General features: G+C 34.7%; 1 protein-coding gene across 1 annotated transcript in view; it reads right to left on the bottom strand.

The window, feature by feature from the left end:
* The window catches only part of LOC126045365 (sodium channel protein type 2 subunit alpha-like), a 77,529-nt gene that overhangs the window by 16,507 nt on the left and 33,821 nt on the right, over positions 1-27,201 (bottom strand). Inside the window, 12 exon segments of the mRNA XM_049816396.1 lie at positions 961-1,115; positions 3,045-3,162; positions 11,536-11,988; positions 13,907-14,263; positions 15,416-15,589; positions 17,409-17,647; positions 18,468-18,600; positions 20,163-20,543; positions 20,896-21,186; positions 22,056-22,262; positions 23,100-23,241; positions 24,522-24,585. Coding sequence (XP_049672353.1) covers positions 961-1,115; positions 3,045-3,162; positions 11,536-11,988; positions 13,907-14,263; positions 15,416-15,589; positions 17,409-17,647; positions 18,468-18,600; positions 20,163-20,543; positions 20,896-21,186; positions 22,056-22,262; positions 23,100-23,241; positions 24,522-24,585 — 2,714 coding nt within the window.

The raw sequence follows: 27,201 nt of genomic DNA, 5'->3' as shown, positions 1-27,201 counted from the left end.
CCCTGAAAAGCCAGTCAGGCTCAGTCAGAAGGCAGTCTCTCGATTATAATAAATTCAACTAACGAAAGAGAATAATGAGCTACAGTAACCTAACATTATATTGCTGCTGATCTTTGCTGAATTCCTATATCAAGTGTTGCTGGCAAGGTTTTAGTAGCCAAAGGCTACAGGGGTGGCCACTGTGATAAGAGGCCAGGGGCTGTCCTGTGCTGGCTCCACAATGGACCCACCACAGGAAGCAGCTGAGCCCATCAGTGAAGCTGGTGGTGGCTCTGATATTTAAGAAAGGGAAAAACACCGCATGGCAGTATGAGGACCAAAGTAAAAAAGTTAGAGAAACTACCCTGTAAACACCAAGGTCAGAGAAGAAGGAAGGGACATGGTGCTTCAGGTGCCGAAGCACAGATAATAACAGTATATATCAAATCCTACATCAATCACCAACTAACCCAATACTTAGTAGCTGTGTGAAGGACTAAATGTCACTAAATATAGTATAAAGGAATTAAAGGATTCCTATGTAACAGTCTTGAAATACTGAAACTAAAACTAAAGCAAAAAATTAACTGAGAACATGATGAATTCAGTATCTGTACTGCTTTTGGGGACAATTTTAACTTAAAGTAGAAGAACTGTTCCAGTTATTACGTACAATTCATTCTGTATTATTTTTATAATTTCTTAAACAAGATTTGTAGTGTAATCCTTTTCATAAGCACTCTCACACACACATATCACCTTGTATTCATCAAAAATTCACCTGCAGAATGTTATTTGACAGCAGAATTTTAACAACTTATTTTATATGCACTACTCAAAATATTCTGGGACTTTAGTTCCAAGCTCTCTTTCAAACCAACTTTGTATTTTATTCTTAATGAACACAGATATGTTATTAATCCTATCTCTGATAAAACATTTTTTATAGGTACTGTTTCTATGGGTGCAAGCTCTACTTACCAGAGCACCACTGCTGAGAAGAATCATGAAGACAATGAATGTTTCAAACCAGTTGTGTTCTACTATCTTGTAGCAGGTTTTTCGAAGGTTCCACCAGATTCTTCCTTTTGAGCTTTCCATACTGCCTTTACAGCATTTAAACTTCTGTGTACAGCCTAATAATACAATGACAAATTGTTATACAGTAGAATTTTCATTATCCTGAAAAAGCAAAATCACTCTTAACTAGCTACTGTTTCACAAGGTTCAAATTACTTCAATTTATGCTTCAAATTACTGCATGCTACTTAAAGCATCCTTACCTTCTTGATTTGATACTTTGGATGTAGGAAAACTTGCATGTACACAATTTTTCTACTACCCTGACACTACATCAAGCTTAGAATAAATAAAATTTAAAAAAAAAGTCATCTAACTGACCAAATTTTCATTTACAAACACATTTTAAAGAACTATTTTTCATTCATAGACAGATAATCAAAGAACATATGAGAAGTGTCAGGGAGTAGAAACAAAGAGCATAAACACATAGCAACTTTCACATGACCTAATTCAAGAGTACAGCAGCTTCTTTTAAAATTACTTTTGTCTCTCAGCTAAGGTTCAAATAAATCATGCAGATGTAAACACCCTTTATTTTATTATATTATACTGAGGAATGACCTCTGCTTCAAGGGCTGACTAAGGATACCACTTTCATGACACAAACAACTGATTTAACTGGAGATTGTGAGAGCTTTTCCATGTAGCACAGATTTGTGGCAACCATCCACAGAATTGTGCCTCGCCGTGGAGAACTCCCTACCTTATCATAGGGCCTCAAGGCACCGTTTTCAGTGAACCTCAATATCTGCCTGGCCAATAGTAGTCTCCTTATGTCTTTAAAAATGACTAATCACGTAGAAACATAACCAAGTTTAAATGATTGTAATGGGTCCCAAAGGCAGCATTCCAGTTTTCCTATGAGTGTCATTAAGTTCGTATGTTACAAGTAGGTTACGCTATATGTCATCAGCTCAGATAAAACAGCTACCACTGTGAAGAGCATGATTTATCTTACCTTCAACTACTCAAAATGCCTACATTATGGAAAAATTAATCTTATACTCAAGGATTGATAGACATCACATAATATAAGGATAAGGAAGAACTGTAACATGAAATTATTTGTGAAGTGTACTTTTTTTTTTTAATCAAGAGCTTGCTATATCAATATAGACACGTTCCAAAACAATTTTGTTTTTTTAAAGATGGGTGAAATAACATTTCAAAGGACAAGCAACCTAGCCTAAGTCTAAGGTGTCTTCATAACAGTAAATCAAAAAGCATGTATAACATAGGAGAGTTAATCCTGGAACATATTTTGCTCTGAATTACTTTAATCATGACTTAAAAGGAAAGTAAGACCTGTAATACCACAAAAATGGGAAATACATTCCTATACAGTAATTTTCACTAGTCCTCTAAAGAATATAGCTATACAGAACTAAAATAAATCAAAACTTCTAAGGACATGCAAATATGCTGTTAAGACCTCTTTACTTGAATAAAAACATAGGATCTCATTCACCTGTTGCATCCCACATTATATTTATGCATCCCCTCCCTCCATTAATGCTGTAATATCAAGATAATAACTCTACTGTTTGAGTCAAACCTTCCGAGATCTGAATCATCCACTGGATTGCTTTCTAGCACTATGAAGTGACTGTGGGTAATCGCATGATTCTGGTTTAAATCCCAGTGGAGTGAACCTGGTGTAGGGTTTGGTCTTGCAGATTTCACCACTGAGAATGTCATTTAAACCAACAGCATTACTGACTGCTGAGAATCAGTTTCTAGAATTGCATTTAGTGTTTATTTTAAAATATTATAAATGATTGCATACACACATATTTAACTTTGCATCACACAAATGATTCCACCGACTTCCGTACAGCTATCTACAACAGGCAAAATAAATCATATCATAAGACTTGCAAACTAAGCTCCAGGACTGCTGTAGCAAATAGCTTCCTTGAACTGCCAATGCTTGTTGCAAACAACCAAAATGTAATTGCTAACGCCAAATTTTATTTCCATACCTTCTGTAAAGCATGCCTGTAGCTCTGATGCTTTTTCTGGTTCAGTTTCAGCTTTTTCTTCTCCATAGAGAGCTAAATTAACCGTACTTCCTTCAGATGAGCTGGAAAAATTTAGCTTCTGAAAATAAAATTCAGTAATTTTACTAATATTTACAATTTTAAAACTGTAACATAACTTTAAGCATGCAACACTGTGTGCAGGTAATAATAAGAATATTTGTCACCAGAAATACACACAAACATCCACATATAGCAGTCAATGCTGTTGAAATGTGCATAAATCATCCACTTTCTACCTAGAGATTGCAAGGCATATCATGTAAACTTTCAAGGAATTTCAGAATTTCTGGTCTAAATATAGTACAGCATTATCATTCATCAAAATTACTACTACCAAGTAGATTTTCTGATACTATTCTATTTATTTTGTTTTCTACTCTTATTTTCTTACTATAATTTCTCTTGCTACATTTTAAACCAATACGTTACACTGTACGCTTTAAGACAATGCATATTGATGGCTACTTTCATTAGAGCGGTCTCTTCAACTTGACGACAGTAAATTCTGACAGCAAAAAACTTTAAATTGTGAACTGTCAGGGTAACTGTCCAAGGGAGAAAATGTAGCAGATTTTTAAGGATTGATTTTAATTCAGTGCCTGTTATTCATAATATAAAAATAAAAGAAATGAATTATCAGTTCTTTTTCACTGACATCTTAAACATCAGTATGATGCAAGCTAACCACTTCTGGTATAAAGGACAATTTATTATAAAATTTGGTTGCCTTTGACCACAGATAATTTAGTTATTTTTCATTTTAAGATCATTCTTATGATCTAGATTGGAAAATGCTAAAGTAAAATCAGGATTAACAGGAAACCTTGTCTCAGATGTGAATTTGAACATTACCCTCAACACATTCATAAAACAAATTAAACCTGCCCTATCTTAACCCATAATTATCACTACCATATGAACACCCTTTGTTTTTTCATAAATACTGTTAAGTTTCAAAAAGGAAAAAGTATGATAAATACATTTCAACTGGCATTAATTTGCATTCTTTTTTGCCAATGCACATATGTATTACATTGTGCATTCTGAAACTACCCATTACTCTGGTACACAGTTAACACCTGAAAGAAAGGATTTTTTTGTTTGTTTTAATAATCAAAATTACATAAGTGACATTATTATTAAAAAAAATCACTAATAAAAGAGTAAGCCTTAATTTATTTTTTCTTTTGTAATCTGCATGTGTATTGCAAAAATCCATAGACCGGAGATCTTAAAGGAAGATGCGGTGTCCTGTATACTTAATCTGAGTATGAGTACCAAAGTAAGTCAAAGTAGTTTTGGTCACAGCATTCTCTGACATTTTACAATGTTACCAAGAAGTATGTAATATCAGTAATGAATTCACACAACTAAATGTCTGTAGGGAATGATGTAAGCACACTTTGTAAAACAGCCTCAGTTTTGCAGAATTAACACCATTTTCATTAATTTAGCTAGACTTGCATGATTAAGCAGACAAGTTACAGGCACTATGCAATCAAGCTGTGTTTACACCTTAACTGCAAAATGTGAAAGGACAAAATTATTTTAGGTATTAAATAAGTAATTTTTTTTGCTATGTTTTTGAAAGAAGACAGAGACAATTTAGTAAGAAAAAGTAACCCAGTGTTCTGCATTAACTTTTATTAAAAATGATTCAGTAATACTGTCTGCTTTGCTGTTACTTTAAAAACTGAAAACTGATTATCTGGAATACAACCCCCAAATTACTCATATTTAATGCAAACACCTCTTTTTCATTTTTCATAGCACTAATTTTAAAATACCAATATTCACAGCAAACATCTTCTCCTGTCACTGATTCTACTGAACCTGAGGATAGCACTATATACCACCAGCATTTTATTAATATGCTGCTTTCATCATTCCATGACATATCACATATATATTGCAAAATGTTGCAGCAGTGGTGGGTAAACTGAAATAATGAATTGACTTATAAATCAAATTACTAATTTTAAATATATATATATATTTTTAAGAGTAAGGAAGTTTTGTGTTATACTGCCAAAATAAAAATTTAAAACATGAAGTACCCTGGGTCATTTGAAGTGTAAGCTACTTAGTACACTGTTTGAGCAGATGACATGAATTTAACTGAAAGAGTACAGATTTTTATGAATAAACAACATTAAAAGATGAACAACCATAAACGGAGAAGAAACTTAAAAGAATCAATGCGTTTAGAACATGAGGCTATATATCTCATTTAATACATGGTAGAAGAATCAGAGATTAGAGAATTTTTTTTATTTTTAATCAAGAAAGGCAATTTTCTTCACTCTAGAAATCAAATTAGAGGCTTAATGAACTATTTTGATATAAAGGACAGGTAGCCTGGCTCCCCCTTTCTTCTATGGACAGTTTAGGATATAATCCTGTGCTTGAAGAGTTACAGATTTAAATAAACAATGGTACTCTTTTTCAAGTGAGGTGCTTACTAAGATGAAGGCATCAAACAACAAAAAAAACAGATGGTAAAAAGCAATATGCATAGAAGAGTTTCCTGTTCTAAATAAAAATTCAATTAGTTCCTTTGCTATGTATGAAGTTCACAGAGATCTAACTGATTTTGTGAATCACACCAGGAACAGGACTTTTAGGAAAGAGAGAAATGTTCATCCTTCACCTTCCACGGCACTTAGCTGCTGTTCAAAGTTTACCAAACTAAGATAAAAAGGCCTCCTTGTATATACACTAAGCACTGGATTGAATGGGTCAACTCACGTACTCAGAAGTTCATTAGCTGCCTTGATGTTTGCAAATCAGCAGCTAAAACATTGTTAGAGAAAATTCCCTCAACATAATACCTTTTTTTCTTTTTCACTGTTGACAGTGAAAAGCTACAGAGATTTTGAATACATTAATTTTTTCAATACAAATATGTACTGTACTGTTACAAGGTCAAAATTTGGAGCTCATGACTTCCTTTTTTCCTGAAGGAGTCAAGGTATGATGGCACAAATACCTGCAAGACTAATGTTACTACTACAAATTGTCCCACTGAAGCCACTTAGGATTGCTTGAGGTAACTAGTAAAGAGTCAATCTTTAGTGAGCATCATCTTAAAAATAATAATTGAAAATGTACAAAAAATTGCAGATAATGACTGCAAAGAAAACTCCATAGTAAGAGCTAATAAGTAGGCTACTGATTATTCACATGGTGCAATCTACTGTGCATTCAACTTGTAAGTCACTCACATTTTGATATTCAAATAGTAAAGGAAAATCTGACATGTTTCCCAACCTCCAAAGCAAAGAACAAACGTACCAGCAATACAGCTGTTAATACAGGGAATAAAAGGGAAACATTGTCTTGTGTAATTTTGATAAAACAAAACAAACCCACAGGAAGACTGTGCTACATATTCTCATCTTTTCACTTACTAAGGATCTCTCTTTTTGCTTTTTAATTTAAGTAGACAGAGTCTCTTTTTGCTGGAGAAGGAGATAAAGAACTGCAATAAAATGTAAAAGACAATTGTTGATAACAGCACTTTGGAGAATATGGGCAGGAACCTCTTAGAAAAGAGGATCCAAAAATATTACTAAATAGAAATGCAAGAGAAAACCTCAGCACACCTGTGTTATGCTGCTTATATTCCAGCAATTGAATATTTTCCTGCTTAATCAGATCTACTTTTAGCAGGAAATACTTCTTCAATAAAAATAATCTCATTTTTCCATTCAGTCTCAACAACAAAAGGACAGAAAGCACATTTTTTGTAATCATCATCTTCACTACATCAGCTTGACATATCACTGAGTATGGTACTCTTCAGCATAAGCACAGTTGGTAAAGTCACTTTTATTAGGATCTTTTTATTTATCTTTTTCTGAAAGAATATAAGTATGTCTGTAAATAAAGCTTGCAATTCATTTACCTTTTAAAGGAACCCAAATTATTGTCCGTAGAAAATACTTGGGTTTTTTCACCAAATTAAAACCAAAACCTGCCTCTCCTAGTCTATGTAATTTAAGAAAAAAGAGGAAAAAAAAAAGCATGCATATCTATTAAAAATAAAAAAAGCATCACCTTATTATGCAAGGAAGGTTACAGTAAGACAATATGACATCCAATTGAACAAGATTCAAGTATTTTTCAGTCAAATGATCACAAACCCCTGCTTTACTATTTTGCATGCTGTTCTACACCTGTTCAGATTCACGACAGCAGAAGCTTGAAGCAGTAGCAGTGTCACATAAACCACATCCATCAAATCAGAGTCATCCCCCCCATACTTAGCACTAGTAGAATGGGATACTACCACATTCTACTCTCCCCTACTTAAGTGTCTTTTCTGAAATCGTTTGGAAAAATCCTTAGAAAGACATTTTTCCACTCTATCTTTCTGAATAACTTACAGGTCCCCCTGGCACAAAAGTGAGACCTGAAATATTTCCAATATATAATAGAGTGCAAAGGAATATACGAAAGATAATTGAGGATTCCACAACAAAACTAAGTGAACAAAATTTGTATTTGGAAAAGGAATACCTCAATGCCCTGTAAATGGCAAGGAGCAGAACTGCCCAACTATTCAACACAGATCATCAGGAATAAGAAACACAGCTTGGTACAATTAAGGTTTGTTTCACGGTTCTGGAGTTCCTGAGTTTAGAGGTCTGGGAGGGTACTAGTTCTTATTTTGTCTAACAATTGTCTTAATTTTAGCCTTATCCTCGATGTTCCTAATTTTTATATTTTTTTCTTGCTTGAACTTCCTTATTTATATCATTTTAAAACACCCTGATTTGTTTAGACACCTATGTAGAATCCTACACAGAATTTTTTGCTTGAAATTGTTTATTCTGTCTTTCTAAAAATAAAGCAACTGGATTAAGTTCACAAAGAGACAATTATAGATGATGAAGAGCAAAACTGATATAAATGATTCCCTAACTTTGAATCTTAGACATACACAAACTTCATGAGTAGAATATAACTAAATTATTACATCCATATTCAAAAGGACTATGCATATGTATAAAAAAAAAAAATATTTTTAATCGTTCCGAGGAGCATGTCTTTGATCCTATATTTTAGTTTCTCTTATATGAGAAAACTGGAATGCAAATTATAAAAACATTGTGAACAATCATGAAACAATTTATATCAAAGGATATAAACATTTTAGAACACAAGTAATTGTATATATGTAGTATTACAAAGGCATTGGTCAAATGAACATGATCAGAGAATGTTTGTAATTACATGACAGCTAAAAATATGGTTCAACAGATGAACAGAAAAAGTCAAGTGAAGATTACCTTTCCATTTTCATAAAATCATAGGCTGTTAACCTCTTTTAAGCTTGAACAGTCTTGATACTTAATAATTCAGTTAACAATATAAAAACCTACAAAGCATGCAGGTTATGCCACAGAAGTAGTACAGAAAATACCAAAGACGTAACAAGGAGAGAGGAATATGTTGGGGTTGCCCTCAACCATGCTGTGACGTGAGTCATGGGACTCAGCTTACAGAGCAGCTGAGCATGTTTCCACTACATTGCAATGGATGAGGAAAAATATATTGTAGCGGAGTAGCATGCAGGCCAATCAATCTCAAAAGTGATTATATACGTATGATTTGTTTAGGTAACCTGTGTAAACATGCTGACACGTTGCTCTGCCTGGTTAAAAAGCACCAGATCTGCATTCTTGACTGATCCAGCTTGATTCTACTCCTGTGAGAAGTAAGAATGGTACGCAATGAAGTTAAAACACGGTACCCTTTAGGTGTTTTGAGTTCTGGAAACAGCAGAAGTATGGATTCCTACTTATTTAAAAATGTGTTTTCTAGATGTGTCACACATTTGCAAAACATAACATTTATAGCTGATGATTAGAGCTTTAAGCATATCCAAAGACATACTGAAAGAGGTAAAATTAGCAGAATATCTGAAGCTCACAGATGTATATTGGACTTGGACCTGAACTTAAAAAAACCCAAAACGCCAACCCTCAAATAAACAAACAAAACAAACCCCCAAACCCCTCCACCTCCATCCCCCCAAAAAACCCAAACCAAAATGACAGACAAATACACCCACACTATGTATGTTACAGCCTTACGCATCCCCTAAATGGTAGTAATTAGACCTTTAAAATAACAAAAATATATTTTTCCTTGCATATCATTTTCAAGGTTATTCCTGGTCTTCACTAGATGCTAAATATGTATCTAGGATACACTTTCAGAAAGAAGCCACAGGCAAAACAAAATGAAACAAACCCTTCATACCAGGTCAAACACGAAAACTTCTGGGTAAGCAATTTTTCCCAGCATTGTTAGCTTTTTTTTAACTGCATGACTTTAAAAAAAAAAAAAGTTTCAAATAGTTTAAGGTGCATTCTGGACTGTAATGGAAATATAGCAATGTAAGAACAAAAACCCATGCCTAGCAATAAACCTGCATTTCCTCAAGTACCTCACATCTATCCTTTGTTAAATCTTCTGGTACAGATCTAATCTCACTTCTCACCAATGACTTCTCAAAGGCTCATCAAATAATGTAGCTATCTAACAACTCCAATATAAACTGCTCCCATTTAAAGGGAAAGTCTGAAAGAAAGGGCTGAAATATTCTACAAAATGAAAAGCAATTACCTTACTACTATGAACTACTGTACATGAAATGTTTTTTTGTTGTTAATTTACTTATCTCCTATGGTTGTCTTTTAACCATGGCAATCCTTAGCTACTTTTCCAAATTTGAGTGGGTTAAAATTAATACTAGATAATAGTATCTTATAAACAGCTAATGCTTATGTTTAATCTTGAATATCAGAGGTGAGAAGGCATAGATTTTGTTACCCCACTATTAAATATAAAATAGTGAAAATGGGTGTCATCGACTGCTGGATAATTTCCAGGTAAGAGATTTAACAGAGTTATCAGAGAAAGAGTAAGAGCAAATTACCTGGATTCATGACATATTCCTTCCACAAAACTAACTATTAAAACACACTAAGAAGGCCAGTATCCTTAATTCAGATTAATAATACGTAAATATGTAGCAGCTGTTCAGCAGACATTATAGCTTCCATACAAAGTGCAGTTAATACTTTAAAACAAATTATGAATATTGTTTGCTTTGCTTTTAAGAGGCCTCTTTGTAATCTAAGGTCTTCTCAACTGAGAGGTCAACATAATATATGCAATAGCAGAACCTCCAAAAAGCAGATGGAAGAAATCAAGTGTCAGGAAATGAGCTGCTGAAATAAAAAAATAAGTGTAATACTATTGAACACTGCACTCTACAATAAAATAAAATACCTAGAAGAGTCACCTTATTACACCTTTTAAATTTAAGTTTAACTACATTTTGCTAGACCAAACTTCTTTTCTAAAACTATGAAAGAATAATGGGCAAATTCATTGCCAGTTCAAACAAGCAAAAACCTAAAAAGCCCACAACCAATCAAATAAAACACCCCTCAAACCCCAAAAGAAAACAAAATAATCCAGCCAAAGCAATCCAGGCTGGAGTACACCTGTCTGCACAAGCACTGACACTCCATTAATGTCCTTGTGTCTTCAGGTGCCAGGGGAGCTGATACCAGACACAGTCTGCACAGGAGCCACAGCACAGCAATCTGAATTCTCAAGTGTCTCTCAGGATCCTGCCAAAATCCATGATTTTCCTTCCCCCTCAGTCTGCAGCTGCTGACAAATGACTGCTTTCCTAAAGCTCACCCATTTTAAGGTCAGACAGTTGTATTTGAAGCGATGGGTTCAAAATTCCCACAAACAAGCAAGAAATTAATATTTTTCATTCCATAATTCTAGTTTTTCCTCATCATTTTTACTTGACGTATTCAGTTTGTAATACTGACATTGTTCCCTTGGCTTTCCCCCATCATTTTAACTTCAGAACTTGGCACCTGTTGTTATTACTTTCATTAGCCTGAGTTAGCACCTCTGTCAGATTATCCAGTACAAATAATGCTGATTTCTGTAGAATTCAGTGAGCTTTAAAAATCAGATGGAAAGGGCATTAATAGTCTTTATTAATATCTCCTCTAATCTTTTTTTAATAGCAGTTTACTTTCATCCTTACTTCATGGAAACATTATGATTACATATATTAAAAAAAAAAAAAAAGTCTTTTGTCTCTGTTTATTCTGTATGTATATACTAGTTCGTCTAGCCAACTAAAAATTTGGAAAAGCTTGTTTTTCAAAACCCTTTTATAAATGGGTTCATATATGTTTATACAGGTCTGCCTGAATTTCCTACTCTCTTTAGCTCCACTTTCCCCGCTTCAGTTTATTCACTCTCAGTACAGTCCAACAATATCAAATTGGAATTGCTTTCAACTTCTAAGCAGGAAGAGCCACATCATGAGAGAATACAACTGGTATAATTCATTCATATAAAATATAAAATATTTAAATTTTACCTCCTTGCTTTCCTCCAAATCTGAGTCACTGCTAAGCTCTTCTGTATTTAGATGCTCAAAATCAGATTCTCCAACAGCTATTGGTACTGTAACAGTAAGGCTTGGGTTGTTTATGAATGATGTATAATCACTGCCACCTATAACAGTGGCCATTCCATTCTCATTTTTGTGATAATTCGTATCTATCCTTATGTCAGCGATGGTACAGTTGGAAATGCAATGGTCTCTCTCACCATTCAACTGATCTGTTGCTGTTCTTTGATTTACAACAGCTTGTTTCCTACAACAAGACTTTTGGACACATTCACCTGCTTTTTTCTTCACGTAATCTATTCCGTTCTGAATTCTTGCAACAGCAATCTGTAAGTTGTTCATTTCATTATCATCCTCTGTAGGAGAAAGGCTGTCTGAACTAAATGAACTCAGCAGCAAGGCCAGAAAAAGGTTCAATACCTTAAAAAAAAAAAAAAAAAAAAGACAATATAGATGAATTTTTCTCGCTCAATTTTTCGTTCACATGCTTCTTCGATCACCCATTATGAACTTAGGCTTCATGTCTTCCTTCGCTGTATATGATTCTGGAAATTACACAAAATAAAATGTAAATGCAATTTAAATACAACACCTGCCCTATATCTCAATGCAGGGTTTTTTCTGGTTTTGCATTGCTGTATGACTATGAAGACACTCATAAATTCTTTTTCTGCTCGTGTTTGTGGAAGGTCAGAAATGAATGATTCTTTGATACTCACTGTACAGATCCAAAATGTTTATTTCTCTAGCACAGAGAAGCACTCTGCAACAGAAGACATAGCTGATCTGTGCAGAAAACAGCTTGCTTAAACGCTGGTCCAAACTCACACAAAAGTTGCTGTATGCAACTTAAAAAAATGTGAAGCCCACCCCATCTTATAGCCCCCAAGCCATCCTCTTATGCCAAGACAAAACATAGAATAGATATCAGTTATACAAGCCCAGAATTTACCAGGAGCTGAAATGGTACTAGGATAGCCAAAGCAGCAGAGTACCAGCTCCTGAAGTCTTCAGATCAGCTCTTCTATGCAGCTTTAAAGAAAACAGAGTAAAACTATGTGTTGGGAACACAGAAAGAAAAGTGGTAATAGAGCCCTGAACATACAGCCAGGATTGTCTACTGTAAGAAATTCCACTAGAGCTATGGTATAAAATCAGAATACAGTAAATACTGTGGAAAAATTCAGAGATTGCTACTTCATTCCACAAAGTTGTATCTTCAGGTTTAGAAAACTATTTAAGGAGGACGTTTTGTTTTGTCAACCAATTTCACAGTTCTCTTCATTATAAAACAACAGAATTGTAGAAAATCCTGGAGCAAATGGCTGTGCTACTAGTAGTAATGCATGACTGATTTAAAGATAATTAGCTTATTTCTGTTGTTAGAAATTTTATTCCTAAAGAATGACTCCAGGATGGCTAATTTAAAATCTCTTTTGCTACTGACAGTTGCCTTAAAGAAAAGATGTAGAATAATAGAGGAAGACTCAATAGGCAATGAGAAAAGCAGAGCAAAAGGTGGAGCAATGAAGGCCTCAAATACTGGTGAGTTAATAAATACAAAACATATTTAAAAAGATACATTTATGCATGGTAATGGACAAACGGGTACAGATCTGATGCTTTCCTTTCAAAGAGAAAAAGAAGAAGATATAATACAGACAGCTTTAAAAGTGTCTGTAAAAACCACTTAAGAGATAGGAAGCAAAAAGCTGAAGAGGTAAAAGAAAACATTAAGTATTTAAACCTGTTTTTTCCACAGAACTGCTGCCTTCTAATTCAAGTTTCCTCACCCCATTTATGTAAAAAGTTGGCTGTGCAGCAAGCAGGGCTTAAAATGGCTTAGATTTCAGAGTCTAAGAATGTTAAAGCAGTTTTTTAGACAGGAGAGAGCAAAAAAAGTAAAAAACCTAGCTACATGTGATTGGAAGTGATGCCTCATCAGTTAGGGAGAAAAGTGCCTGCTATGTCCTCTTCTGCAAACAGCAAATTCCCATCCTGGGAGCACAACACCTGGGGAGCCTTTGCTTGCTCTCCTCTCTCTAGGTAACCAGGAGTAGTCCACAAAAACCTGAACACATGATGCTTCTCTCTCTCACCCACATCCTCTGAATTGCACTCTAGACCCCTGAGGGGGCCCATCCTCCAAGCTGAGGATTCTATATAGGATCAGAAATCCAACAAACAGAAAACTCTATTTCAGAACCCATACTAGTAACAAATTCAAAATCATAAAATACATATTTAAATAACACATCTAATAATGCCTAAAACTTCATTACTGATTCCATTACCATTCTTTCTCTAAATGAATTCTCAAATTATTTTGGCTACGTACCACTAGGTTTCCAATCACCATGACCATCATGAATACAGTAAGGCACATGGGTTGGCCTGCAACCTGCATGCAGTCCCACATCGTTTCTATCCATTCTCCACACAGCACTCGGAATACAATCAAGAAAGAGTGGAAAAAGTCATGCATGTGCCAGCGTGGAAGTTCACAGTTGTCAGAGATCTTGCAGACACAATCCTTGTAGCTTTTCCCAAACAGCTGCATTCCAACCACAGCAAAAATGAATACGATGATGGCCAGCACCAGGGTCAAATTCCCCAGAGCCCCCACTGAGTTACCAATAATTTTTATTAGCATATTTAGAGTTGGCCAAGATTTTGCCAATTTGAAAACTCGCAACTGAAAAACAAAAATACAAAGACGTTATTTGCAGTAGTTATAAAAACACTATAGAAATAAACAGATTATGAACTAGTGCCTCTCAGCCATAACAAAAAGAAGAAACTTCAACATGATTCCAACAACCATAACTTACACAGAAACAGGAGTTTCGTAAAATTCACACTTTTAAAGCATAATAAATGTTAGACTGCTCTTTTTCTGTGTAGCATACCTGTATTCTTTTCTACATGAAAGAAAAAGCACACTGGTTGAATTTGTTCAGATAGTGAATTCTAAACATGGCATATGTCTCAACCATTATGTGCAGAAACAAATTAAAAAAAACAGTAAAGCTCAACAGGATTCTACTGAAGGAAAATAAAGGATTCTAAAATCCTTGAAGAATGAGGTCTTTCAAAAGAATACTGCCTCCAACAAATTTTAAAAGTATCAGAAAGACACACATTCTGGAAATAAAAGCCGAACACAAGCTCTAAGACAAACATTTCAGCTTACAAAGGGGAAAAAGTATAATTCATACTCTTTCTCACCCGTAACCCACCCAAAATAAAAAAGGTATTAACTATATTTTGTTTTCAGATAAAAGCAAAAGGAAATGCAAAATGGAAAGACACCACAGGGAAGGAATGTCTCATAGTTCATTTCTCATTTTTAAAAGAAAAATATTTTTCTAATAAAATAAAGTATTCCTTTTTTGCCAAGGTGGGAAAGAAAAATATTTTTTATTTATTTTTTTAAAAATATGAATTTTGTAAATCTACATTTTAAAAGAACACTTCTAGTCTTTTTGCAGTTTCCAGATATGGAAGTAGACAGAAGACTACAAATGTTTTATTTATTTATATCTCTCAATATGCACTAAATAAATTGTACACTTCACTGTGCTTTACCCACCCATGTTAAAACAATTACAATAAAATTACAGCTCTTTCCCTTGAAAAAATGCTTAGTTTCTTCTGAATCATAAAATGGCACACACTGTTCAGTGATAACATAAATAATCTTGTAAAACATGCTTGCAGAGATACTCTATGATGCTTAGCAAAAAAAGTACATATTACTAAAGTGTCTTATTTACATAAGTACAGTTAAAATACAAATATAATGCATTAATTAATGCAGATATATTATTATCACTGATTTATTTACCAATCTGAATGATCGAAGAACGGATAATCCATCCACATTTGACAGAAAAAGCTCCACCAAACTAAGGATAACTATAAAACTATCGAAAATATTCCAGCCAACTTGGAAATAATAAAAAGGATGCATGGCAATTATCTTGAGAACCATTTCTGCTGCAAAAATTCCAGTAAAAACCTGAAGGAAGAATGTTTATTGTTACTTTATAGATGAGTATGAATAAGTTGAACCAGCAGATAAAGAACAACTTAAGAAGTAACAACCCTCTTACAGCAGGATGTCAGAAAGGAAAATTATCACAAGCTGAAGCTCACCGAGAAGGTAAGTGGCAACATCAAAATGAGCTGTAGCATAACTGTTAACGTTTAAACCCAAGATACATTTAGTGATTAGTGAAGAATAAACTATTCTTAACAGACCTCCTGTTTGCTCCTCACATCTGCCATCCATGTAATTAAAGGAACTTTCCTCAGCAAGACAGTAACAGTTGCTCTTGCCACAATGGAAGCTGCTTTAACGAAGGTGTGTGGAAACATATGAATTAGTCATAAACTGGAGAGTGATGTGCTATTAAGTGAAGTCTTCATGAGAACTCACAGATACAGTAAGTATATCTTCTCTCTCTAGCTGCCAAAAACAGGCCAGTTACACCAAGGCTCATGTTTGAAGTAAAACTCCTTTCTGCCTCCGAATGCCTCTGAGGCTTTCTGAGGCAGAAGGCAAAAAACACCTCTGAAATAAATTTATTGTGTTTCCTGTAGATTTATGACTACCAGTATCTACAGAACTGCATAAATTATTATCTTTTACTAGAAAGATGAACAGACTTTAAAAAAGGCAGGATCATTTGACAGTCTTTAAAAGATAGTGCTACACAGTTCAAAAAACAAGAAATCAACTGCTGAGACTACACCTGTATAATAGTGGCATTTTAGCTGTCTGGGAGTAAACACAAATTCTTATCATTACGAAGGAACACTTATACTCACACAGCTCAAAATTAGATGAATATTAAGCTACTTCATCACATATGAAAAGAAAAAATGGTTGCGTTTCCTGGGTAAAACACGCAGGCATGATCACAAGACAGCCCTCTGCAACAACTATTGATCCTCACCCATTTGTCCTCCCTGTCTTTCTCCTTAAATACTTCCTTATTTATAAACAGCAACGTGACATGATTATATTCCACCAATAATGATCTCTGACTCCAGGTTAAGGTGAAAACTTTCAACTATGTCTGTAATAGCTAAAAACATCAGCATACAATGTAAAAGTTGACACATTAACAACTCGGGACTTAAACCTGAACACGTTCCCAACATGTACTAGAATTTCATATATTCTAATAACCAAATTGTTTTATTATTCTGCTACATCATAATCACCAGAACTACCACTTATAATAAACATAGGTTAAGAAGTACAGCACATAACATGATCTGTATTATTGACATTATAAAACAAACAAACCAACCACCCCAAACTCAACTTACAGACTGTGTCCACTAGGGAACAGTCTATATCAACAGACACTCTTGGATTAAGTCACACATTCTTCAGCTTCCAAATTGTTATGGACCAATCAAAGCAACATTCTTCATGGAAATACAAAAATAACAAAAAAAAAAAAAAAAAAGAGTGCAAAATCATAATCCAAAATAATATCCAATTCTTCTTGTGTTATCAATGATACTTACAGTAGGAAGGGATCTAATTTGGCTCCAATGTTTTTTGCAATACTAAACAAAATCAAGTCAGATTTCTTTTGGTTTCGTGTCATTCGAACTCTGGTTGTTGAAAACTCTATTTGCAGAATTTTTAATACAGAAATCACCCTCATATACAACATATCTCAAATGGTATTTTTAGACTATTTTTAGTACAATTAAACCTTTATTTTATGGGATGAGATAATAAAAATAATAGAAGTAATTCTATTTCAAAGAGACACCAGGTTCCAACTGTATCAAAGGATATAGTTGGATGGACTTACCTGATTTCCTATTTTAAGTACATTACTGAATTCGTCAGTCATTGGATAATGTTCCATGGCCATAAACAGGGTGTTTAAAATTATGCAAACAGTGATAGCTAGATCAACAAGTGGATCCATTACAATAGATTCAACTACATTCTTTACTTTCAACCAGGGTTCCCAACAATTCCAAATTAAGAAAGTGTGGGCAAACTTATACCAGCAAGGTGGACATTTTTGTCTGGATTCTTCAAGTTCTGGCAAAAAAAAAGAAATATACAGTGAACAAGTTTTGGAAGATAAATTTTTGGTTACCTGCGCTTTCAAGTTTTAATCTTTATCCCTGGAACCGTTAAGGATGTTTGGAGGAACCTCCTCAGATTTCCAGGAACTTAACATATTGCTGCTGACTGAAATAATTTTTAGAAGACTAGAAGAAAAACCTCAGGAGTTTTTAGCTAATAATTGAAAAAGTTTTCTATTTTTAATATCATATGATCTTGTTTAAAAAAAACCCAAAACTATTTATGCTTACATTTAGGGATAGTTTTCTCAGTAAAACTTCCAATTTCACAGTCCTCTCAAATGTTTAATTACTTATTTTCAGCAAAAATAAGATTAATTTCACCATGAACACATTTTTGAAAACTATTCAAGTTTTTTCAAGAATTTCACTAGTAATAATTTCACAGTTCCAAAGAATCCTACTACACATTTCCTTCTCTGTATTAACTAAGGCCTGGCCTTTAATCTTCTGTAACATTTTTACAGTACAGTTAGTGGAAAATTTATCACAAGGCATATCTTCTAATAACTGTACTGTTAATCATGAATAACTTGTATAAAACACATACAGATTATCTATTTTAAACAGAATGTGTTTCTTTGTTTAGCCTTCTTATCAGATTCCTTCAATTCTTTTTTCACTAAGTACATGCACTTTTGTTCTATTATTCAGCTTATGTATTTGCAATGGCTACATATTTTTTGTCTTCTGTATTTGCACTGTGATATAATACCTTCAAGCAAGTCTAAGACTATGTCAAGAAAGTTCACGCATCTGTAGCTATAACACACCTTCCATTGTATTTGTGATAATGCCAGCTATACTCATGGCTCTTTCCCTTAAACTGGGATCCTCCAGCAACTCCACTGGTATTTGATATGAACTTGCACGCCTCTTTTTTATTTCTATTTCTGTAGTAGTGCTCTATAAAAATAAAGGGGGGCATAAATTAAATTCAGCTTTAGAAATACTGCAAAACAGGTATCAGAAAGACTCTTCAGTTTCAATGAATTCATAATATATAAAGCTTTGTATTTAGTGCTATTACATCAGATTTTTTTCCATTATACATATAACATAAGCCTAATATTTTTTTTAAATGGCTATTTTCTCCTTATACTTCTGAATACTGTTAATACTTACAAAATACTAAAAAAAAGACTTTGATATTTAGTTCCCAGATTACCATTGCATTACAGTTAACTACCATTAACTCCACATTAGACACAAAGAAATTTTGGAGGAGGCCATAATCAAAGAAACAAACAAAGACTGTTGCAGCACTGGAATCGGAAAAATTCCTAGTTTCATGCTTTCTCTACCAATATTTCACTTTTAAACTAGTTCAGTCACAAGATATTATAAACACGTGATTCATGCTAGGAAGTCTTCTGCAATAACAATTACTCCAAAAGTATTTTTTATAGATCAGTCTTGATCTCTATATCCTTTAAATTAGTTTTGAATGGGTATCTTTTACATTGAATAGCTATAATGTCTGATTAATTTTATTAATTTCAACTGAAGAAACAAGTCTGATTTAACTAACCAAAAATTGAAAGTGTTTTATTAAAAAATTTGAAAGCTGTGTTATAGTTATATCATTGAATACACCTCAATTATAAAAACGTTTTGAATGTATGAGCATGAGTAGATTTTCTTCCAGTAAATTAAATGAATGCATGAAAATGAAAGTATAATTAACTGCGAGAAGATTATAAACTGGAAGGAATCTGGCTGATGTACTTTCAGATGCTGTGACCTGTGTAAAAATTTTTGTTTCAATAAAAGAAGGTTTCTAGAAAAAAACATGCAATGGATCCCTCTGCTCCATTCCTGAAGCAGACTGAGGGAAAAGGGAAAACTGATCAGAGGGAGAAATGGATGAATTTGCATGTACTACTTTTTTTTTAATTATACCCTGATCCTAGGAAGTGAAAAACTCAGATCATCTCTGAGAGACAGGAGAAAAAGAAAGGTTTCAGAGTTTCTAAAACATCAACATAATCTCAAAGGCTATGCTACATTTGCACAATACCAAATATACAGATGAGGGAAAAAAGTAGAACCAGAAGATTATTGACAGACAATTAGGAAATACATTTAAAGGGAGGCTAAAACCATAAAGAAAGAAAAAAAAATCAAACCAAAATAATAATATGCAGAATGTTTAGAAAGCTGAGCACCCTGTTTTGGGTTCTAAAACAGATTTAGCAATGGAACATTACTGATTTGATTCACTATGCAGGTGCATTCATATCCTTGCTTTGCAGGTATATAAAAATGTGCTACTTTGTTCTCTTTCCATTTTCATGCTTCAGCCTCTCACTTTTGAGTGAATCACTGTAACCCCATTTCATTACAGTAAGATATGCAAAAGCATTCACAACTTCTCAAGTATTTTTGAAGCATTTCATTCCATTAAAACATTGCCTGGTACAACGAAGAAAAGTCATGAAATCTTGAGTAATTTAAAACTTTCTTACATAGTCATCGGTTGTTGGTTTATCTATTACCACCTCTGGCAGAAGCTGTCCAGTAGGCGACAACAGACGTGGTGGTCCATCCACTAAGGAAACCACCCCATTGCAATCCACAGTGCTGTGCATCTTCCCATTCACTGGAAACACTGTCAGCTTTCTTGATGATCTACTAGCCTGACTAATGTTACTACTGCGGCGTTCACCATGTCTGCGCGGCAAAAAGAGAGAACCTCTTCTGCTCCCATTATCCTCAAACGTGCTGTGCTCATCATCAGCAAAGTCATTTTCAGATCCTATCTCTCTTCCATATTCTCTAAAACTGAAAAGACTTGTTCTGCTGCTACGTCTGGGAGAAAACAGGGAGCCACGAACACTCAGTAAAGACTGCAAAGGAAACAAAAAAATGACCGGCTGAAGATTTTAAATATACAAAATGTATGTCTATGTATTAAAAAAAATAACAATTCATGTTCCCCAGAAATCTGTCACTGTTATTTTTAATACAGTGCCTTAGGTAGATTTCTCAGACTTCTGGGGAAAATGCAATGCTGCTGTACATGTTAAGACCCACCAGATACTAAACAATAAAATGAGAGAGACCAAAACGTTTGTTTAGGTACACTCTAGAAAATAATACCAACAGTAAGTCAGTATTTAAAACAATGCATCATTAGTTTGTTGGATATTACCGTTGTCTCACAAACCCCCAAAATAACAAGTGCATTATTCACAGTACCTGGTGGGGTGATGTGAACGGCTTCCCATAAGCAAGTCTGTTCCCATCAAAAGAAAAACGGAAACCTTTCCTTTTGATACTGCCGTCTGATTCAGATTTTGGAAGCTTTTCATCCTTCATGTCATCCTCTTCTCCAGAGAGCTCCCTCTGCCTTCTTTTCTTCCTTCTATTTCTCCTTTCTTTGGCACTTTTTGAGCTAAGCTTGGATGCATCTGAAGAACTATCTGAGGGTCCATCAATCCCACTTTCACCGCTGTACTCGGTCATCTCTGCTGCAGCTGCTGCTATTGCCTGCCACAGCAATTATTTAATGTGATGCTTTACAAATCACACCATTTCTTAAAGAAAGCTATAATCCTTGTTCCTAAGATTTATATCAAATTACTTCTGGATGTGTGACAAAAACCTAGATGGACCTGTGCAAAACTGCAAATGGAATTCTGTAATATGAATTAAAATAAAAGGGCAATTATGAAAGTCGCTGTTTGAACAGAGTTCTACTTTGCATCCATATCATGGAGTCAGCCCACATTGCTTACAGCATTCTGCCACAAAGTACAATAGAAAATACTTGAAAATTAATAAAATTTATTAATTACAGTAAATATAATTGCAAACAAAAGAGCTAAACAGAGTCATACTTCAGTCTGTATCAATTTAGTAAACTAATTTTAACTGTTATTGTAAGTAACAGCTTCCTTAAGTTGCTGTTAGGAAAAATCTTTGGAGTACTACTCCCAGTCTTCCATTCACTGGTGGTAACACAAGTAGCAAAAAGTAGTCAGAAATTTATGGATAAAAGTATTTTCAACTCTAATCAAGGCTTGACAAGTATTTCACAAGTATTGCAATTATTTCTAAGCTGAGAAGTTGGAAAATCATCACGACAGGTTACTAGATACTACCCCTAGATAAGAAATAACTATTTTTAAACTATTATTCTGATTTGGGGAGTACTTTTTGTTCTCAGGTCAGAAATTCATTAATGCTTTAAACATTATACATCTAAACAGCAATAAAAAGCCACAGAGAATGTAGTCTGAAGCACTTGTGAGGTATGTAAAAGAATGCCTTTTTTTAATACGTTAATTATTGTTTTTGTTTTGAACCAATAGCATGCAAAGGAAGATACTAAAGTTCAAAGACTCATTAGAAAATACCTGAGCTTCTTCTTGCTGCTTCCTCAGCTGTTCAAGCATGTGCTGCAAGTCTGCCTCCCTCTGTTCTGCTTCAACCATAGTTGCTTGATTTTGCTCTTCATAGGCCATGGCAACGACAGCCAAAATCAAGTTAATCAAATAGAAGGAACCCAGAAAAATGACCAGAACAAAAAATATCATGTATGTTTTGCCAACAGCTCGTAGCGTCTACAAGAGAAAAAGAGAAACGATCCATCTGGTGAAGACATGCATCAGTTCTGCAGTTCATAAGCATTTACTGAAGTTGAAAAGTACAAAACTTTTATTGAGTTTTCTTCCTTCTGTAATAAGACCATACAAGCTTTCTGAATTACAAAGTAATCAAAATAAAGGGAGCATTCATGTATGTGAAAAACACGTTTAAGGATCATGCTGCTTTGAGACAAACCTCTTTTAATGCCTAATAATCTTGAAAAGGATGTGGGATCAGAGTAATTAATGTAAATCACACATCACAGGTTGGATGCTTAGCATCTATTAGCATGCTTTCCCGTTGAAATAACCAAAAGAATTAAAGATGGCACAACTGATTACATAATTAAAAGATAATATTTATTATAATTAACAGATTATCACACAATATAGTGAAAAGCTATGGTAAGAAAAGTAATTCGTATCAAGACATGAATTCTTAGTTATCAAAAACAGGATTCAAAGTACAGAAATTAAGATTCAGATTTTGCTGTCAGAATATTTTTACAGTTTAAACTCAATATTAAAGTTTTTGAAAATAAGATCTTTAATGAGGCACAAAATGAAATACGCGCTGTAAAAATTAAATAAAGGATCAAAAAACCCTCATGTGCCTCTTCAGAAGTCATGTGAGATTCTGTAGTAAGTGCCCATGTCTGCTTAATTCTGCAACTGAATTTGCTTCCTTTCATAAATACTGTTCATTTTCAATTGCCAACAATAGCAATGGTATGTAATATAAATATGAATAGCCTTTCCATGTTTGATTTGGGGCCAATAATATATTAACCACAATTTTTACTGTACACTTACCAGCTGATAAAGATTTTCCCAGTAGTCCTGTGTCATCAGTCGAAACAGTGACAAGAAAGCCCAACTGAATGTGTCAAAGCTAGTATATCCATAGTTGGGGTTTTTACCAGCTTTCACACAAATAAACCCTTCTGGACATTTACTAGGAGGGGAAAAAAAAAAAAAAAGAAAAAAAAAAGTAAAGCAATGTATATAAAAAAATCAACTAACACTAAAATGTTTTTAAATTATTGTACCTTGAGCTTCTAATGAAGGTTCACTAGATCTAATCTGCGAAGGGGGCTGCTCTTTGTGGCTTACATTTTAAAAATCAGTGAGGAAATGAAAAGAGTGTTCTTTAAAAAAAGCCAGAAAAGAGCAAAGAAGTAAATGAAGATCTTTCTTCCTACCTTCTTTTACCATTATACACAAAATAAAGCTTATTCCCAACAATTTGTTATTACCTCTAGAGATACCTCTTCTATGGAAACAATATATTTACTTAACAGAGATTCCATAAAGTCAGTACTTCCATGCAAAAGAAAGTCAGTATACATATTTTATGCTGAATTTTGTCTGTCAGCAGGGTTGGCATATCAGATTTCTTGGTTTCTTCAGGTTTGTGAATTAGTCAAGTCAAATTAACAAATTACACCAATTCCTCAACAGCAAATAACCATCATAGTGATACTTTTATCTCCTGAAACTGTACAAATCAGTTTTGATAGCAGGTGATCCAATCCTGATATCAACTGTAGGCACCCTGTTTCAGTTATTGCATTCTTGAAGGATAGAGGAGGTTCTTGCCTCCAAAACCTCTACAGAAAAACTCTATAAAGATTTCTTTTCTTATATGTGCATGTACATTTGATGCATATTTACACACACACATAAAATTATCTTATAGTTAGGCACATATATACACAAAATGTTTACCAAAAAAGATTTAAGTACACCTGTTTTAAAGACATAACCAACGAAAACCAAGGGATGGACTGATATATCATTAGAATATAGAATTATGTGATTTTTTTTTACAAAGAATTGTCACAAAGAGAGAGGAAGACAGTGCCATGCATGCAGCCCACAAACAGAATCCTGAAGATGTCTTCCCAAAAGGCAGTCCTAAGTCCCAGTGCCTCATGCCTATTTTAGAGATGAGAAACGGCATGAAATCCATGATAAAGAAGTATGTTCTTGACATTGGTAATGCAATATCTATGTGCTGAAATGGAATTTTCTAGTTACCTAAGAGTTTTTAAAAGAAATTTACAATAAAATATTTTCTCATTCAACATTTTACTCATTCAAGTGTTTACTTACTATGAACTGTGACCACATTACTGATTGTGAAGTTAGGCAGCTAAATTAGCTTTTTAAGTTTAGAGTGATGTTTTCACATTTTGTTTAGACAGGTAGTATGTAATTTTCAGTGTACCTTACCCTGCATCTGAGCTATTGCCACAAAGTAGATAATCCTTTTGTCCTTCTATGCGATAGAAATGATCTAAAGAAAAAATAGGAAGCAGCATGATTATAAACCAAAGGAGTGGTTTTTTTTTTCTTTTTTGTGAGGATGAACCTACATTCAAGTTATCATGGTTTGAATGTTCATAATCTCCCATCCATATTTTTCCAATAATGGGTTCAAATACTGGCACATCCATACTGGTAAGTAAAGCTGCAAAACTGAAGAATAAAATAAAAACACAATGTAAAAATAAAATCCTAGAACAATGATTAGAACACCATAAATTGCATATTCTCTTCTTGAGTCATAGCAAACACTGAATATCCTTCCAAAATCTGATGTTCAGTAAATGAGAGAAAGTACAAAGCTTAAAATTCCTTCTCTTATTCAGTAGGTAGATTGTAATCAGACAATTAAAGCCTATCTTACTTAAAATGGAACTATTTACAATGGCTGGCTCACAGTTTTGAAGTCAGAGAAACATTAACTAGCACATCCTGTGACTGAAAATATGAAGGTAGCATTTACAGGTAGATGGATGTTCCAATGGCAGTGTTGTAACAGCTGCTGTCCTACAAACAACTTCACAGAATTTTTCTTTTAATTAGAAGGTGGTAGACTTCAGAAATAAAGGAATATCTTTTGTTATTAATGATTAACACCTGTGCTGTCTTTAAAAAAAAAAAAAAAAAAAGAAAAAAGAATACAGCAAGAAAGATGATAACAAATTGGGGAAGATGTTGATATGAGTGAGGGCAGGCTCCATTCAGAGGGACCTAGGCAGGCTGGAGGAATGGCCTGACAGGAGAGACATAAAATTCGGCAGAGACAAATGCAGAGTTGTGTACGTGGGAAGGAAGAGCCCCTTGCAGTGGTACAGGCTGGGAGCTGACCAGCTGGGAAGCAGCTCTGGAGAAAAGGCACTGGCGGTCTTGGCGGACAGAAAGGTGAAGGTGAGCCAGCAGTGTGCCCTGGCAGCCAAGAAGGGCAACAGCCTCCCGGGCTGCATGAACAGCAGCACAGCTAGCAGTGCGAGGGAAGCGACCGTCCCCCTCAGCTCAGCACTCATTAGACTGTACCTGGACTATTGTGTCCACGTTTGGCCCCCCCAATGCAAGACTGACATTGATAAAGTGGAGCAAAGCAAGTTCAGCAGAGAGTCACCAAAGTCATGAGGTGACTAGAACACTGACCCTGTGAGGAGAGGCTGAGGGACCTGACCTCGCTCAGCCTGGAGAAGGGGAGGCTGTGGGGGGAGTTGGTAGAAAGCACCCAGCAACTCCAAGGAGGTTATCAAGGGGACAGAGCCAAATTCTTCTCACTGGTGCGTGGCAGGAGAATGACAGAAAATGGGCATAATTTGAAACAAGAGAGTTTCTGACTGGATATAAGGAGAAACTTTTCACCACGAGGATAGCCAGGCACTGAGATCTAGAAAACAGAGAGAGTTCTGGAAAAAACTCTTATCCAAACTAAACTAATCTTCTGTCATCCTCAGTTCATATCCTCAATGTACCTTTCAAGCTGACAAAAAGCTTTGGTTTTCACAGGGTAAAAAGCTATTGTAATATTTAAATAATCAGAAACAACCCACAGGACGAAGATAGGAGGATTCTAAAACAAACACTTAAATCAGATCTAGTGATGCCCAAATCCTACCATTCAAGAACAGTGCTTATACAATGTCAGGAAATTTATAATCCTATTACTTCTATAATATCTTTAGAGCTGGCCAAAACTCGAAATGTTCAGATACTGGTCTAAATGCCAGTGCCAATACTTTGACATGTGGATCCAAGATCTGCGCACATATTTTCAAAAAGTGAATCTGGCCTTGTTCCTTAATAAATGAAAATGCACAGATGTGAAGAAACGTCACTAGAAGGTATCACACTCAGTCACAGCTGACCAGCATATGATATGCTGAAAAATATATTAGGAGGATCCACACCTACAGATGAATACCATCTCCTTCCCTACCAGAATCTCTACTTGCCTAGTGAGTTCTTTATTTCACAGAGAACAACTGGTTTCTTTTCTTACCTCTACCTAATAATAAAACTACATCTTAACTAGGAAATCTGTGTTATTTATCTAGTGTTTCTCTGTCTTATTTAAAACCTAAAGATACAAGGAGAGGCTAAGAGAATTGGTTTTGTTCAGCCTTGAGAAGGCTAAGGGGGGGGGGAATCTTCATGCTACCTGCAAGTATAACATGAAAGGCTGTAATGAAGATGGAGCCTGACTCTTCTCAGAGGTGCACACTGGAAGTATAAGAGGTGACTAGCCAAAACTTGAGCATGGGAAATTCTGAACTGATATTAAAAAAAGTTACCGTGAGTCTTGTCAAAAACTGGAACAGGCTGTGCAGAGAGGCTGTGGTATCTCAAACCTTGGAGATATTAAAAGCTTGACTGGACATGGCATTGAGCAGTCTGCTCTAACTGGACCTGCAGCTGAGCAGCAGTTAGGATCTCCACAGTCATCCAGACCATCCAACCTGCACAATTCTGTGAATCTAAAACCAAACTAACCTAATAAATATGTTTGTTTCTAAGTGCAGTTAATGGAAAGAACAATCATGTCTGTATGAGTTTGAGATGCAATACACAAAAATTCCTACTCTTTGTCATCCTATTTAATTGAATTTTT

The sequence above is a fragment of the Accipiter gentilis genome, chromosome 1, assembly GCF_929443795.1.
Source record: "Accipiter gentilis chromosome 1, bAccGen1.1, whole genome shotgun sequence".
In the NCBI taxonomy this organism is placed as follows: Eukaryota; Metazoa; Chordata; class Aves; order Accipitriformes; family Accipitridae; genus Astur; species Astur gentilis.
The sequence above is the reverse complement of the archived record's forward strand: the minus strand, read 5'-3'. Positions and strand labels throughout refer to the sequence as shown.